Genomic DNA, 15,769 nt, shown 5'->3' on the forward strand with positions numbered 1-15,769 from the left:
AGACACACACACACACACACACTAAAGGGAGAGAGAGATGAAACAAGAGAGATGTAGGGTGTCTTGATAGATACATAGATAGATGAAATATTCAAAATATCCAAGCATTCAGAACCCTGATTTATACAGAGACGTAACAAGAAAGCTCTGTTCCCTGGGCAGCAACAGCTCCATTCTTGAGCCCACTAAGTCAGCACCTGGAACTCACAACCTAGTCACCCAGCCATAGTCATGCTACTGGATTAACTAACCTGGGTTGCTTTAATGTCTATTTTACAGAGTTGCTGACAATTGAATACCAAAGAGTGAAGCACTCAGAATCAGTGAATGCTTTTGAAAATATTGGTCAAGATAAGTAAAGGCGTGATGTATCATAAGTGATGGATCATAAGGCCCAGAGAACAAATGTAAAAACAAAAAGACCAAAACAGATCCCAAGACTGCCATAAGTAGACATATTGAAGATTGCAGGAACAATGCAGAGTGCTTTGCTCTATAGTGAGAGACCCTAGGGGATAAATTTATTAAACTGATGAAAAATAAGCTTAAAGAGTGATTTGATGAGCCTATAAATACCCACACAAGGAGGAGATCTTTGGTGGTAGGCTCTTTAATCTATTAGACAAAATCCACTAATTCATATAAGAAATAAGGTATAAATTTCCAGCTGTGAGCCTACTAATAGAACAATTTACTGAGGGTTGTTGTAGGTTCTTCACTACTGGCAATTCTAAAATCAAGATTAGGTGTGCTTCCTATAAAGTATACTGTATTATCTTGTATGCCATAGGCACCTTTCCCCCAAAAATTAGCATTCAAAATTGGGGTGCATGTGTGTCTTAATCAGGGAAGGGGATTTTGATTTTTCTGCCCAAAATAGAAGCTTTGAGAAACTGTAAAATGGCTGTTGTTTTCTTTTCCTTCTCTTCCCTCCAACAGCTGCATAGAGGGAGGGGCAGAGTCCAGCAAGGGCAGATCCAGGGTTGAACACAGTGGCGTGGTTTGATTCCTACTCCACACAAATTTTAATATCAACTGCCTGGCAGCAGCAGTGGCATTTCTATTCAGGCAGCACTGAGGGAGTCAGTTGACTTTATGGTTCACTATAATCTACCTAATTACTGCTAATGTCTCTTCACTGCACAGGTGTTAACAACACTGTCTTCTTTTGGATTTGATGTTCTGCTAATCAAACTAGTCAGTTTTTGGCAGTTTTTGACAGTCTTTGGCGGTTTTGTTGTCTGTTAGCTTTCCTTGGTTTCTCTCTTCCCATTTCACAGCCCTGCAGACTGCTTTTAGCTCTTTTCAAAATCCTAGATTCACCCATGGAGTCCAGACTTCAGCAACAGTTACTATTTCAGCTTTTTGTGGGGGAGGGCAGGGGGGGGTGATAATTCGGCTGTGAAAGGGTTTAAATTGCAGCTTTTGCATGAGTAAGAAAGGAAGAGTGAATGACCTAAAGATTAAGTTCTATCCCTGCTCTGTGCAGTAATACCTCTAGAAAAAATTCTTCTTCTTTATTCTGCCTTCCCCAAAACAAGGTGCACATCTTTTTTGAGGGCATGTAGTATGCAAAGAGATATGGTAGTATACTTCAAGCAAGAATTAATTCAGGGAAGTCCTAGGGTCTGTGTAATACAGGTCAGAATAGATCACAGTGGTCTTTTCTGTCTTTATCATCTGTTAATCTATGAATAACTTATCTGAAAAGTGTTTTGTGGTCCTAAATTTTTAGACTGCAGCTTACCCTTAAGGTAAAATAGTTAAGATATTGTGTGGAAAATTATCTTTAGCATCTCTTGACTTCTTTTGACCCTTTCATATTGCACTAACACTTTTTTTTGCCTATGCCTATTTATAACAATGACTTCTACCGTACTGCAAGAATTACATTTTCTCAGGTTTGAGGATGAAAGAGCTCCACTGATATCATCTAAGCATTCCTCGAGGCTGAATACTTATGATCCATAGAGCAAGAGCTATGCAATTGCTTATTATTAAATAATGACTATTTAGATCTCTTAGGTATCTGTTAGGTATGACATTCTTTAATTTATAATGTGCTACACAGAACTTTGGAACAAAAATGCTACGATTGCTCTGTTTGCCTGTGAACAAGGATGCATGTCTTTTCTTCTGATTCTGATGATGGAAGTGCATAAGGCAGTGTCCTTGGAGGATGTATTTCCCATAAGAGAATGCAGCTCAGTGCAGTGTTTAACTTTACCAAATAGCATCAAATATACATCAAGTGCTGTAGAACCAATGAGTTCTAGGACTTTTTCCCTTTACCTTTTAACTTCTTTTTTCCCCTACTCTGAAATTTTTTCATAACTCTTGAAAAATGTTGAAGAGGCAGAATTACATTTGCATTTACTGTAGAAACATATGATCAATACAGGTATTTAGTTAGCAATAAGTTATATTTACTGTTTTGTAGAGTTTCTACAATGTAAAGGTGGATCACATTTATAAACTCATTCTAGGTTGATTAGTCCTATTTATTTCAAAGGGATCTTCCAGCACTACCACTTCTTTGAGAAGTGTAGTGGAGTATCCTAGTGCAAGTCACTTGTCTTTCATACATTCCCAGATCCTGGAGTCATGTGATTATGAGGGGATTTTTAAAAATACCACAGCAATATACTAGCTAGCACTCATGGGTACAGAGAACATCCAAAAAGCGTGGCTCCTTGAAGTTCAGAAACCAAAGATAACCCCTACTCTATACCCTCCTAGCTATGCAGGTTGGTACAGTGCAATGAACTGCAGGACAAGGGTCTTGTCACTGGCACTCTAGGTGCTAAATGGCCCTTTGGGCCATACAGCACCTCTGTCTGTGCTTGGTTCCCTTCATCCTTGTACACTGGGACATCAATACAGGGCTATGTCTCATCCTTGTGTAGGAGCACTGGAGAAGAGGGAAAGTTTCCTTGAACTATTATTTGACTCCATTCATAGCTAGGTAAAATGGGCCAGAACATCAGCAGGTACAAATTGATTTAACCAGAGATATGTCACTTTACCCCAACTGAGGCTATGACTCAGTGCCGCATTGAACATTTCTCACAGCCCTAAGGTCTTCTCCTAGCAAATATTATTTACTAAGGCAATTAGAAAAGGATCAGAAATCCATGCATGACTCTGTAATATTTCTAAGTACCATAAATCGGATTAGAAGACATTGTGACAGCAAGAATGAGCACCCGCAGCCACCTCTGTCAAAGCAGCCAGATTACTGAAGGGTGACAGGTATTTAGAAGCTGTCTTCAACTCCGTGCTTGGAGGTTAGATTGAGAAAGCTGTGTGCTAGGGAGCCACTTAGTGGAAAACAATGGAACTGCTTAAAAAACACCTTTGTTTCCTTGATGCCAGGAAAAATCAGCAGCATTTGACATTAAACTGGTATCAATGTTAAATAATGAATGGTCCACTTTGAATAATCAGTTCTTGTTGTTACTGTATCATTAAGGTACAAGGCACATTTCAGCTGCATGAGAAGATGCATCCGTTGGCTTGAAGGGAGAGTAGTCAGCCAGTTTTCTTTTGGGTGTCTGCTTGGGACGTGAGGGTATTCCCTTGTGAATGTGCATCTGGGAGCTCATTGGAGAGAGAGAAAATTCTGCAGAAACTTCTGCCTTCCTTTCTGCCTTGATGAAGAGGAGGAGTTATGGAAGGGGTCAGATGTGTTTGTAGAAACAGATGGCTACAATGTGCAATTGTTTAGAGAGGAAATAATGCATCAGCTGAGGACAAAACAAGAAGTGAGAATTACTTCAAGGAGTGTCTCCTCTGCTAAGCATTTTGTTTGGCCCAAAATGAAAGTTCTGTTTAGTTTTTAGATTATTTCACCCCTTAACAAAAATTAAGGCCTAAATTGGAAAAGTTTTATTTTGAGAATGGCAAAATGATATGTTTTGGTACTACCAAAATGAAATATTTTATTTAAAAAATAACAAAATAAAAGGCTTTGATACTTCCCCCCTCAGCTGATACTAATACTTAACCAGTTTGTTAAAAAAATAAATAAATAAAAAATCCGTCATTTCTATCTGTACCTAAACTTAATCGCTGACTGGGCCTGGAACATCCCCCCAGTATATCTGAGTACATTCAGACCTCCTGGTCATACTGTACTGCTGAGTAAAATGCTGTTAGTGGCAGGTTTGTTGGTTGTAGCCTTGTTGGTCAAAGGGCATAGGCAGGCAAGGTCCTTTGGGTAGATGTGATATCTTTTATTAAACCAGTCATTCCCAACTTTTTTTTTCTCAGACCCACTGCTGGGAGCGGAGTGTGGTGGCAGCGGCAGTGGCAGCAGCAGCCTTGGGTTGGGGATGGGCAAGCTCCTGGTATGCAGTGCAACTCATCTTTTGTGTGTAGCACTGCTGGCATTGCTCCCGTGACCCTCATTTGGGTCACAAGCCAGGGTTAGGAACCGCTGCATTAGACCCACTAAATAGTTGGAAAAAAGTTTTGTAAACTTTCGGAAACAAACATCCTTCTTCAGGCATTGGGGGCATGTCAACATGTGCATTATAGTGCTTTTTCTAATGAGCATTTAATTTAGTACCTCCAATGTGAGATACTAAAGAAATGCACATTAGGCTGCCTTAATGCACAGTTATGAATGCACATGGTTTTTAAGTGATGCTTAATGCGCAGTAGCTTATTTTACCGTGCGGTAACATAATCACATTTTTTTACGTGACACTTTAATGTGCAGTAAAATAGGTTATTGTACATTAAAATGCATGTGTAGACATGCCCTGGGAGACTCTGCTGCTGTTATGTATTCTCTAAGGTAGAGAAGAAGCTAAAGTATAACAAGAAGTCTGTGAAAATGCAAATGAGTGGAAGTTTGGAAGACAATGGGTAGAGATGGGGGTGAGGGGGAGGGAGGGAAATGTGTGAAGGAATGCAAGTGGTCAGCTTGAGGCAGGTTACCTGATGTGTCAGATGTTAGGCAGGTTGTAATGTGTCAAGTCCGTGATCTTTTGTATCCAGTAGATTTATGCAGTGATTTGGTAGGCTTGTCTATGAAAGGTGTTTTGTAAGTTCCCTTTGAGGATTAGAATTGAGATCAGAGAGGGCGTGATTGTCTTGTGAGAAGTGGGTACCCATAGGTAATTGGATATTTTGGTCTTTGACAAATTATTGGCGGGTGTTCATTCTGGTACACAGTTGGTTCATCCTACATATTTTCCATCAGGGCATTTGGTGCATTGGATGAGAGATATTACATTTCTGGAGGTGCAGGTGTAAGATCCAGGGATGGTGATGGTTCTGTTGTGGGGTATAGTTATTGTGGAACTGGTGGAAATGTGTTGGCAGGTTTATATTTCTTGTCCCGGCATGGTCTGGATCATATCCCATCAGTACCCACTGAGCCTCCCATCTACAGTACAGCCAACTGGTTTCACCATGTGCCTATAAGTGAAGCAGCATTAATTTTGACCAGTTTCCAGCTGAGAATGGATGAGTTAATTTCAGTGGAACAAAGCAGGTGAACAGTGACAACTGGAGTTAGTGGCATTTATTAATGGAAAGCAATATGATTAAACCTGTTCCTGAGTGCTGGAAACCACCAAATAAATGAACAGGGAGTTGCTCAATGATGAATGAGATCAGGTTGAATCCCTACCAGGCAATAGCATTCACCAAGACATTACCAATGCCATTTTGCTGTCATTTGCTGATGTTGCTGTAGATAGATGGAAGGTGGTATTAACTTTGCAGACATAAACTTTGTTTGTAATGTAGGACTAGAAGGAACCTTTTGGGTAGTAGAGTCCACGCACAGGGAAGATGGATAAGAAAATCTACTCTGGCACCTCCCACATACCATCATAGTGAGCTAACACCCCATGACAAACCTAGGATCTTCATTGCAAAACACCTCAAAAAGCCCTTCCCTGCTCCAAAGGAACAGAACAGGAGAGATGAGAGCAACACCAAAGTCTCAATTATGTTCCAACCCCATGGGCTTTGTTCATTGCCTCAGGTTTTTCAGCTAAAGTTCGAAAGGAGTGAGTATTGCACAGGTCCCAAGTGGAGAGGAGCTGGTTGAAGGCACTGTTATCACTTACACGTGTCCTTTTGCTGAATGCCAAGTGTCCCATGGGCTCTAAAGGCCTTCCTGGAAAGCCATGGGAGACCTGAGGGATTCTTGGAGTGTGAGCATCAAGAGCAGGGTAATGTGGTGGCATCCCTTCAGCTCTATTGTGCAATTTCATCCTAGCCTATGTGTTTTCTGGGTTGATCGGTAGGGGCCTGCCAAGAAAAATGAAATCAGCTCATCACACTCGGAGACTGATGTCAAGGGAGCAGAGCAAAGACTAACTCCCAAGCATCCCCACACCTGGCTAGACATTCATTTCATTTTTGGAAGAAATTTGGGTACCATCCAGCTAGAGACTGAAGAAGCAGAAATTAGGAATATGCAAAAACTGTGCAAGTGCCCTACACTCTGTTCCATGAGAGTCTCTCACCCTCCCAGCAGAAAGGTGGCAGGAAGATCTAGTCTCCATTGGCCCCAATAGAAAAGAGGAAAGATGCTCTTGCAGTTAAGGAATGGTTTTGAGTGCAAAACAGTTGCCTAGATCTGCCACAAATACAAGTCATTTACTCTGTATACCTCAGTCTCCCATTTGTACAAATAAGATTAGTCTCCCATTCTCTGTCTGTTCAAGGCCTCCTGAGCCTCTCACTATGTAGCCATTTAAAGCCCTGATCTCAGCTGGTGTCTCTAAGTGATACTGTAGTAGAATACTTGGAAGTTCTGCTAGAGAAAAAAGAGGGGAGAGTGTTTGTGGTGTGGACACCTATCTGCTAAAACCACTCCAAGGAAGACTTACTATTGTCAAGGACCATGGAAGATATGTTGCGTGTTACAGTAGGACCTCCAAATCCCAATCTTCACCTTGCTCTGATCAGCATTGAACACTAGTAAAAGATACTGCCTTCCTCAAATAGCTCACAATCTAGAGGGGCAGAGGTGTTGGTAAGAGAAGCAGAGGCACAGAGAGGGAAAATTACATGCCCAATATTGCACAAGTCAGTGGCAGAGGCAGAAAAAGAACCCAGGTGTCCCGAGTACCTATTGTTCTGCCCCCAGGAACATGCTGCTAACAATTTTCAAATAAACTGATTTGCATGTAATCTGAAATGATTGTCTTTGACTCTAAGTAGACTGTCTATCTTATTCCCCAAGCTATTCAAACCCCCTCTTTGTCCAGAACTCTGCAGAATAGACCATCATGCAACACAATAATAAGCCCCAGTCTCAGGTTAGTGCTGATGTCTTATATATTATTTTATTTTGTTCCTTTTTATTTTTGAAAGTGAAAAAATAATTTAAACTGATGATATATGTACAGGGGAAATGGCTTGTTAGTGTTCTGAAGAGATCCTACAGCTGGCAAGGGAAAGGTTAGATGCATCACTTGACCTATGTACAAAAATTCCCACCTAAAAAGAGCTGAAGAATCAGAAAGCCCCTCTCTGTAATATGAGCTGTCATAGTATGGGGAAAGGGAAAGAAGGCTGTGCAGGAGCAGACAGGGTCCATTATATCCTAAGCTGGTCTGTACTATCTCTTTCCCAGCAACAAGGATCAGGTGATCTGGAGTGGGGTCTCCAGCATCTCCATGAGAAAGGTGTCAATAGGCGTGTCCCCGATCAACTTGAAGAAGAAGAGATGCTCGAGGCATTTCAGCCCAATAGATCTCAGTGCTGGCAGTCGGAGGAGGAGTTTGGCAAACCTGGAAAAATGTTCCATAGAACCACAGAAGTCAGAGAGTCAGAAGTCATTATTATTTGATTTTCAGCAGTGCCTAACCTGGCTATGGGCCCCAGTGTGCTAGGTACCCAGTGCCCCAGGCGTAATCATATTGAAAAACAGCTTACCTTGAAGATCTTACAGTTTAAATGGAAATGAGGAACCAGAGAGATGAAGCGACTCAGCCCAGGTCACCAGAAAGTTAGTGTTGGAACCAGGAATATAGCCCAGATGATGCTTTTGTTGCAAGCAAGTGCTCACACCAGGCAGTCTCTGCTGAACTGCACTGCCTCTTCCCACACATGCACACTGCCATTCCCTGATGCTGCAGGTCTGTCCCCCAGCCCCTTTATATGCTCCAGTCGGTGTTTTGCTCCGATTAGTTTTAATTTGAAAGGGGAACACAAGGCTTCCCTCAGGAGACTGTCCCCCAGCCAAACACCCCACTGTTGCAGTGCTGATGCTCAAGCTGCATATTCCTTTTCCATAATATGATCTCATGCCAGAGACATTTGCTTATATTTCAAGGGATCAGAAATTCATGGTCCCAAAACACTTGTGTGTGTCTTGTATAAAAGCTCTCTCTAACTGGGACCTTCCAGGAAAATTCAAGGGGCTGAGCAGGTTCCCTCATGATGCCTGGAAGGTGGATCCACTTTTTTCACAGATTTAACAAACACACATGCACACAGTTTGTGGTGTGGACACCTATCTGCTAAGACCACCCCAAGGAAGACCTACTATTGTCAAGGACCACAGAAGATATATTGCGTGTTACAGTAGGAACTCCAAATCCCAATCTGCACCTTGCAAATTCACACACACATACACCCCCTGGGAACAAAGTGCATGTGTTGGAGAAATATTTTATCTGTCCTTTTCAGGCTATCCAGGAACAACTGTTTGACTTCCATCCTTGACCAGGGCTTGAACTAGTAACCTAGGAGCTAAAACATGCCATTGAAATCTTCCTTGAAATCTGCTTAAAAATTGATGGCCCCTAGAGAAGCTTTGTAACCCATTAGCAATATTTTTACTATCCATTTTCCTCTGTTTTATGGACCATATGTGGCCACATTTGCTACCAACTAACCTCTACTCTCCCCCCACACCCCCCAAATGCACATTTCTTGTTTGCAGCATTGACTTTGTGGCCAAAAATAGCAACAGCACTGCCAGGTGCCAGCACCTTGTTTCTTAAGGAGTCTTAAAACAGCACGTGGATACTCTCATACTCTGCCATTTCTCTCAATCAGCCAGCAGAGTGCAGTGTTGGACAGCACAGGAAAAAGCTTGGGCAGCACTCGACTTCATTGCAACAGGCTTCAGTTGCTGCTTGCATGAGAGCAAGAAACTACTGGAAAGAGAGGACTTTGCAACCCAGTTCGAATAGACGTGATATTCAGTGCGCTCCACCGGGCCTGGGATTGTGGTTTCCCTAGTCTTGTGTAGCCATTTACACGTATCTGATCTGAGGCTTGATCCAAGCTCAGTCAAGTCAATCAAAGTTTACCTTCACAGCAATGGATTTTGCATCAGATCCACACATGATAACATTTTATGCCCCCTTTGCCCAGGTCTGAATGATGAAACCAGATACAGGGAGTGGTGAATCAAATCTCATAAATAGAGAATACGCCCATTTTGCTGAATGCTGTCCATCTCTGTTGGTATGCTGCTATTTTTTTAAGCTAACGGAAACATGAAACCACTCGTATTTTAATTACAAGTGCCACTTAAACCCCTTATCATAAATCTTTCACAGAGGCACAAGAGGATGTGGGTAACACAATGGGAGTCAGACTCATAAGTGTCATGTTTCATTTATAGAGGTCCGAGCCAGACTTTTGGCTTGTTTAAATTGAGCCAGGACATGGATCTCTGTTTCCCCACAGATAGCCAATAGCATCACAGCCTCTCAGGGTAGGTAAAGAGGTAAAGCCTCCTGCATTGATTCACTGTTGAGGTCTTTGCCTATAAGAAGCAGCATGTGGACCTAAGGCCGGTGGAAAATCTCCCGCTGAAACTGCTAACCCCCCCACAAAAAAACCCACAAAAAACAAAAAACAGAAAATTAGGATGTGGACAAACTGAAGGGTTGGTTTGTTGGCTTGCTTTGTGGGAACTCCCTCATCCTCTCTGAAAATTTATGTTATTAACTGAAGAGCCTATAAAGGAAAAACAAAATTCATCAAAATGGATTTCCCCTCCAATCTTCAGCAGGTTTGGTCTTGAATTTGTTATTGTTGTTAAGACGAGCCCAAGCCCTTCCCACTGAAAATTTTGATGGAAAAAGTTTTCCATCAACACTTTTCATCATAAAAAATAAACTTCCAACCAACTCTGTATAGAACCCCCTTCATGATGTAGCAGGAGCAAGGATGCACTTAGTACCTGTAATCACTGACAATTTGACCAATCTGTACCTATCAGGAGGTTCCCACCTGCATCTCCTATAGACAGAGAAATGGCACAGAGCTAATTTGTATTCACCTGCCAGGTTGTTCAGGGTACTTCTGCTTTGTATATGCTTCCAGTGTGGCATAGACCTTTTCTCTTAGTGATTCCACTTCAGAGGGACTGGACAAGCCCTTGGCATCTGGAGAAGGGAGAAGCAAGAAGGAAATCACTGCATAGCTGAAGTTTAATATTTCATTTGGTTACGAGCTGAGCAAAAAGAACCATATTCTCAAAAAGTGTGGGAGTTCTCTCCCATTGCCAACTTTCTTAACAGTGACTCTGTTCCACCTAGCATTTCCAAAGAAGACACAGGCCCTGGTTGTGTATACACATAAGCAATGTGATCCTTTTTTTTGTTGGGATCCTTGTGGATTATAAACCTGCCCTTAATTTATGATCACATAGGATTTCTGCCTCATTCAGTGCCCAGAATAAGCACACCAGGGTACAGAATCACAACTGTACCTGGCTTTTCCTCACTTGGGAGCATCTGACTTTACAACCTATGTACTTGTCCTTTAATGTACTGTTTAACATAGTATGAGTGCATGCTGCATATTTCCCACAGGATCTATCTTATAAAAAATGTTTGCTTGTCTGGAGATTGCATCTACGACTCCCTCCTAAAAAGCAATATCTGCTGTAAGATTGGATCGCTCTGAACTTTAAAGACTGATGGGGTTGCACCCACAGCTACTATGGCACTATTCTAGCAGGGAAGAATCCATGGGCAGAATAGAGGAGCTGGTGCTATGCCACTTCAAATCACAGGCTTCAGAGTTGGCCAGGAGTAATACAGGCTAGTGGCTAAAGCATCCAGAGACCTAGGTTCCATACTCAGTTCTGCCACTGGCCTGCTGCATGACCTGCTCTGAGTCTGTTTTCCCTCCAGAGCCTTTCGTCCCCCTGGATTGTAAAGTCAGTGGCTCAGTTCTGTCCCTTTCCATACACTGTACAGTCACATGGAGAGGGACAGAACTGAGCTACAATCCAGGGGGATGAAAGGCTCTGGAGGGAAAACAGACTCAGCATTACGTAAGGTCAATATACTTCCATATAAATAAGACAAAGAAAGGATGAAGTGCCACCTACTGAACCCACAGTGTGATGGAATGGAAACCAACCTACTCTTCTGCAGCTGGGGATGATGCTTGCAGCATCCAGGAAAGGCCCTCTTCCAGAGCAAGGCTTGGGAGGCACAGAGGTAGACATCCGCTTTGAAGAACATAACCAAGTTTCACACCAGTGCCATTTCATGCTCCCAGGGAGCAGTTAGTCCGAGACACTTGGCTAGGATTGTCTAGTCAGGGATGATTCTGTCTTGAACAAGGGGCTGGACTAGATGAGCTTGCAAGTTCCCTTCCAGTCTTACTTCCCTATGATTTTAGTTCATTTTCTGCAGAAATTTCAGTGAGGTGAGAGCGTGTACTGTGCAAACAACTTGAATTCTCCATTCAGCTCAGTCATTTCAAAAGAAGAAAACAAACAAACAAAACCCCCAGCAACCAACATTTAGTTTAGAATTAAACATTTAGTTTGGTTTCTTTTTACATTAAAAAAAAAAAGTAAAGTATCTTAGGGACATAGAACTGGAAGGGACCTCCAGAATCTAGACCTTTGTGATCACAAGTACGAAAAACAAAGTTTTGAAATGAAAAAAATAAATGAAAAAGTTTCACTTAAAAATACCCAAACAAGATATCCAAACTGGCAGCACTACACAGGGAATTGGCAATAAGCTATTAGGTGGGCTCCTTACAGTATCACTGAAAAAAATGTAGTTCTTGGATTGGCTGCTTTTGTGAAGTGCTTAAAATTGTTGGTCAGATACAGTGGTCAAAAATGGCGTAGGACCCAGAGATAAGGAATTCTTAAATGCTTGACCCATTCCCTATGGCAATCCAAGGGAATAATGCTCAGAAACAATGAGCCTTTGCAACAAACTTCACAGCAATTTATCACACATTTATGGTATCATGCCCCACACTCCCAATCCCTCCCTATCATGAGTTGCCACATGTGGCAAGAGTTGCCATGCCATGACAATATGCTTCCCTGATCTGTCATAGCACTGGAGAAGTGAAAAGGGCAGATATATTAGCTCTATGTTCTCCCCCTCTAGCTTATTTGGGTTGAAGGGCCTGAGGCTTTTTGCTGGCTTCTAGCCCAAAGAGACAACAAGAACTCCCACCATCCCACTTCTGTTCAGCACAAGTCTGGAGCAAGGCTTGAATTCACTCCTTTGGAACAGGAGCAAAATACTGTAACCTGTCTACTACACCCCTCCACTCCCTTGATACATTCACAGACACATCATCAAATGGGTAAGGAGATGCACAACTATCCAAAAGGAATCTCCCGGGATATCATTGAAAGCCAATAAGAGAATCCTCTGATTGTGGCTCCCAGCAGGTCCTTTGGGTGTCTGGTAACACCAAAGCTCACCTGGATTAAACAGGACGATGGCTCGCAGGCACCCCAGCTCAGACTTATCCATCTGCATGTCTTTCATCTTAGATACTAGCTCTGTCAGAACTCTGCATGGAGGAGACACAACAGACAGTCTGTCAGAATGTATGAATGGCAAGGTCTGCATCTAGTGTTAAATGCACCAATACTGAGCTTCAGGAAGGCAAACTGCTGAGCAACACTGGCAGCACACTCACATGTCTCCTAGGTGATTGATTCTGTGCTGATTTGAATAACTGCACTAGGCAGGTGCACTCAGTGGTGTTCCAGCTGGGAGGTGGGCACTAGCAGTTCATAAGAGCCTATCAAATTCACGTATCTGTTGTAGGAAGGAAGTTGCCATCAGCTGCAATGTTCTTTATTAAGGAGGGAGCCCATGGAGGGGACAAGTCTCAGCATGCAGTGCTCCATCTCGACCACAATGGTGGCCAGATATGGGAAGGGACTGGGATGAGGTATTTTGGGAGCTTCCCTTTCCTTGTCTTCCAAATATAATCTTCCCTTCTAAAAGTCTGGCCATTTATTTGGGTACCTAAAGATGACTTAGATGCCTAACCTGAGGCATCTAAGTTGTGGAAGCCTTGGCTTTCTCCTAACACACAGAGCTACTACCATCACATGGTGAAGATGGCAGAGCCCATTTGGGCTATAAATTATACTTTATTATATGAGTTGAAGTCAAGTTTCAACATAAAGGATTTCTGGTTTGTAACGTGTCCCTGTTACAATTCAGCATAGAAATTCAAGTCTCTCTGTGGCGCATGCATCTCATCAGCAAAATCCTGCCACAGGTTCAAATCTTGCAGGGTCTTCCTCATGTTTGGTATGTGCAAGCAGGAGTGGAAAGATGGGGTGTTCTTGCTCGGATGTACTGGAAACATGGTATAGACATACTTTTAGTCCCCTCTCGTAATATGGGCTACCCATTCTTGGGAGCAACCCAACAGCTCTCTTCTGCACCACTTCCTGCTGCCATCTAGTGGGCTGCCAGCTGGCTAGGTGGAGACAGAGCTCTGTGAATGGCATGTAGGGTGAAGATAAAGCAAGCTTTTGGTTTAGTTGCATGCCAGTTGCCTCAAAGAGTGGCCTTGTACTGGTTGGGGGTGAAGTGATGGGCTAGATACCTGTCAAAAATAGAACCCACGCCAGCGCTGTGTGCACTGCTGCGGTGTACATGCAAGCCAGTGGCGAGTAGGATGCCATCCTGCACAGACACAGAGCGATGAGAGAAAGATGCAATCAGCAGCTCATTCCAGCCTGCAAGAACAAGGAGCAGAAGACATGAGAGCACATTATACCAGTCTCTCCCCCTGAAACATACGCTCCTGTCCCTTTACAGGAGGGTGCCAAGGAGGCAGTGGGAGTGGTGGATAAGATGGCTTCTCTGTCCTCCCTTGTCACTGAGCTTAGGAAAGGGATAGAGCAGCAGCATCTCCAGGCCAGTGGGCAGGAGAGGGTAACCTGAGCTTACTCCAGGCAATGAGGGTGCACACGTGTAAGATCAAATTTACACCCTGAAACCACTTCACACAAATGGAAGGTGAATGGATTCTCCCCAGAGGTACAGAACTTGAAACACAGATGTAAACAACCCTATTGGTTTCAACACATTCATGGGTCCAGATCCTGTACGACTGATCAAGTGCCCAAGTGGGATCCTATTCTATTCTGCCCGAATACTTGAAACACCGTTAATATGCCTACTTTTGTCACACATCATCTTCCTGGCTCAAAGACTAAGTCATAAAAAGCAGTAAGCAGGAGGACCTACCTGCCTTGTGTTAAGAGTTTTACAGGGACTGGAGGACGGTAGAATAGGATCACACCTGGAAACCTAAGCCCCAAAAAGGTTGCTTTTTTTTTTTTTTTTTTTTTTTTTTTTTATAAAGATTGTGCCCCTAGTATTTTAGTGTACCCTTTGCCTGGAAGCATTTTTTTTCTAACAGCAGAAGGACCAAAGAAACCATTAACAACAGGCTAATGGAAGAAAACCTTCTGAGATAGCCAAATGACTTTGTTCCGGGTAGGTCTTCCCTGACCAATCTCATTTCATTCTATGACCAGGTGATGCATCACCTGGACAAAGGAGAAGGGGTTGATATCATACATTTAGACTTCAAAAAAGCCTTTGGCCTGGTCTCCCATGATATCCTCATGGTAAAACTGGGGAACTGTGGCTTCAACAACCTTACGGTCTGATGGCTGTGGAACTGGCTCCATGGTCAGACCCAGAGAGTGATGGTCGATGGAACCATATCAACATGGAGCATGGTGACAAGTGGCACCTCACAGGGCTCTGTACTTGGACCAGTACACTTTATAAATACATTAAACTATCTGGATTCTGGTGTCAGAAGTATACTGGCTAAGTTCACTGACAACACTGAATTACAGGGAAGTGTAGCCACACTAGAGAATAGGCTGCCAATTCAGGCTGCCCTGGACAGGCTCGCAAAGTGGGCAGATCAAAACCTGATGGCATGGGACTTCTCAGCCTGGAGAAGTGAAGGCTCAGGGGGGACTTGGTGGCAGCCTATAAGTATATAAAGGATGTACATCAGGATCTGGGAGAATGTCTGTTCACCAGGGCACCCCAAGGGAAGACAAGGTTCAACAGTCACAAATTCCTGGAAGACTGTTTTAGGCTGAACATAAGAAAAAATTCTTTACTGTCGCAGTCCCCAGAGTCCGAAGTAGACTCCCCCCTACTCTGGACTCCTTTAAAAAACAACTAAAAAAACCTCTTGGATGCCTATCTTGCCGGGATCATATGACCCCAGATGACTTCCTGCCCCTTGGGCAGAGGGCTGGATCTTGCGAGGCCCCGTCCAACCTTGATGTCTATGAAATCTATAAGTCTATGACTCATATCTCATGATCCCCTCAGGTCTCACCCTACAGACAAGTAAAATGTGTTTTAAATTAAAGGTTAATAGAACGTAGAAAGCCCGAGTCATGCTCAAGTAGCAGGGCTGTGCAAAGCTTCATAGATTCATAGATTCTAGGGTCGGAAGGGACCTCAATAGATCATCGAGTCCGACCCCCTGCATAGGCAGGAAAGAG

At 43.0% G+C, this 15,769-nt stretch overlaps 1 protein-coding gene across 3 annotated transcripts in view; it reads right to left on the minus strand.

Moving 5' to 3' along the window:
- Positions 1–7,296: 7,296 nt before the first annotated feature.
- The window catches only part of RXRG (retinoid X receptor gamma), a 123,975-nt gene continuing 115,502 nt past the window's right edge, over positions 7,297–15,769 (minus strand). For 2 of the 3 annotated variants that reach the window (XM_014516927.2, XM_006017729.3), the window contains 5 exons: positions 13,831–13,963; positions 12,683–12,774; positions 11,366–11,452; positions 10,271–10,376; positions 7,297–7,760 (listed from right to left, as the gene is read on the minus strand). In XM_014516927.2, the coding sequence (XP_014372413.1) occupies positions 7,613–7,760; positions 10,271–10,376; positions 11,366–11,452; positions 12,683–12,774; positions 13,831–13,963 (566 nt within the window). In that variant the 3' untranslated portion in view covers positions 7,297–7,612. The remainder of the gene's footprint in view (positions 7,761–10,270; positions 10,377–11,365; positions 11,453–12,682; positions 12,775–13,830; positions 13,964–15,769) is intronic. The other variant, XM_025196729.1, reaches the window with a different exon arrangement.

Source organism: Alligator sinensis, unplaced genomic scaffold (assembly GCF_000455745.1).
Source record: "Alligator sinensis unplaced genomic scaffold, ASM45574v1 scaffold31_1, whole genome shotgun sequence".
NCBI lineage: Eukaryota > Metazoa > Chordata > Crocodylia > Alligatoridae > Alligator > Alligator sinensis.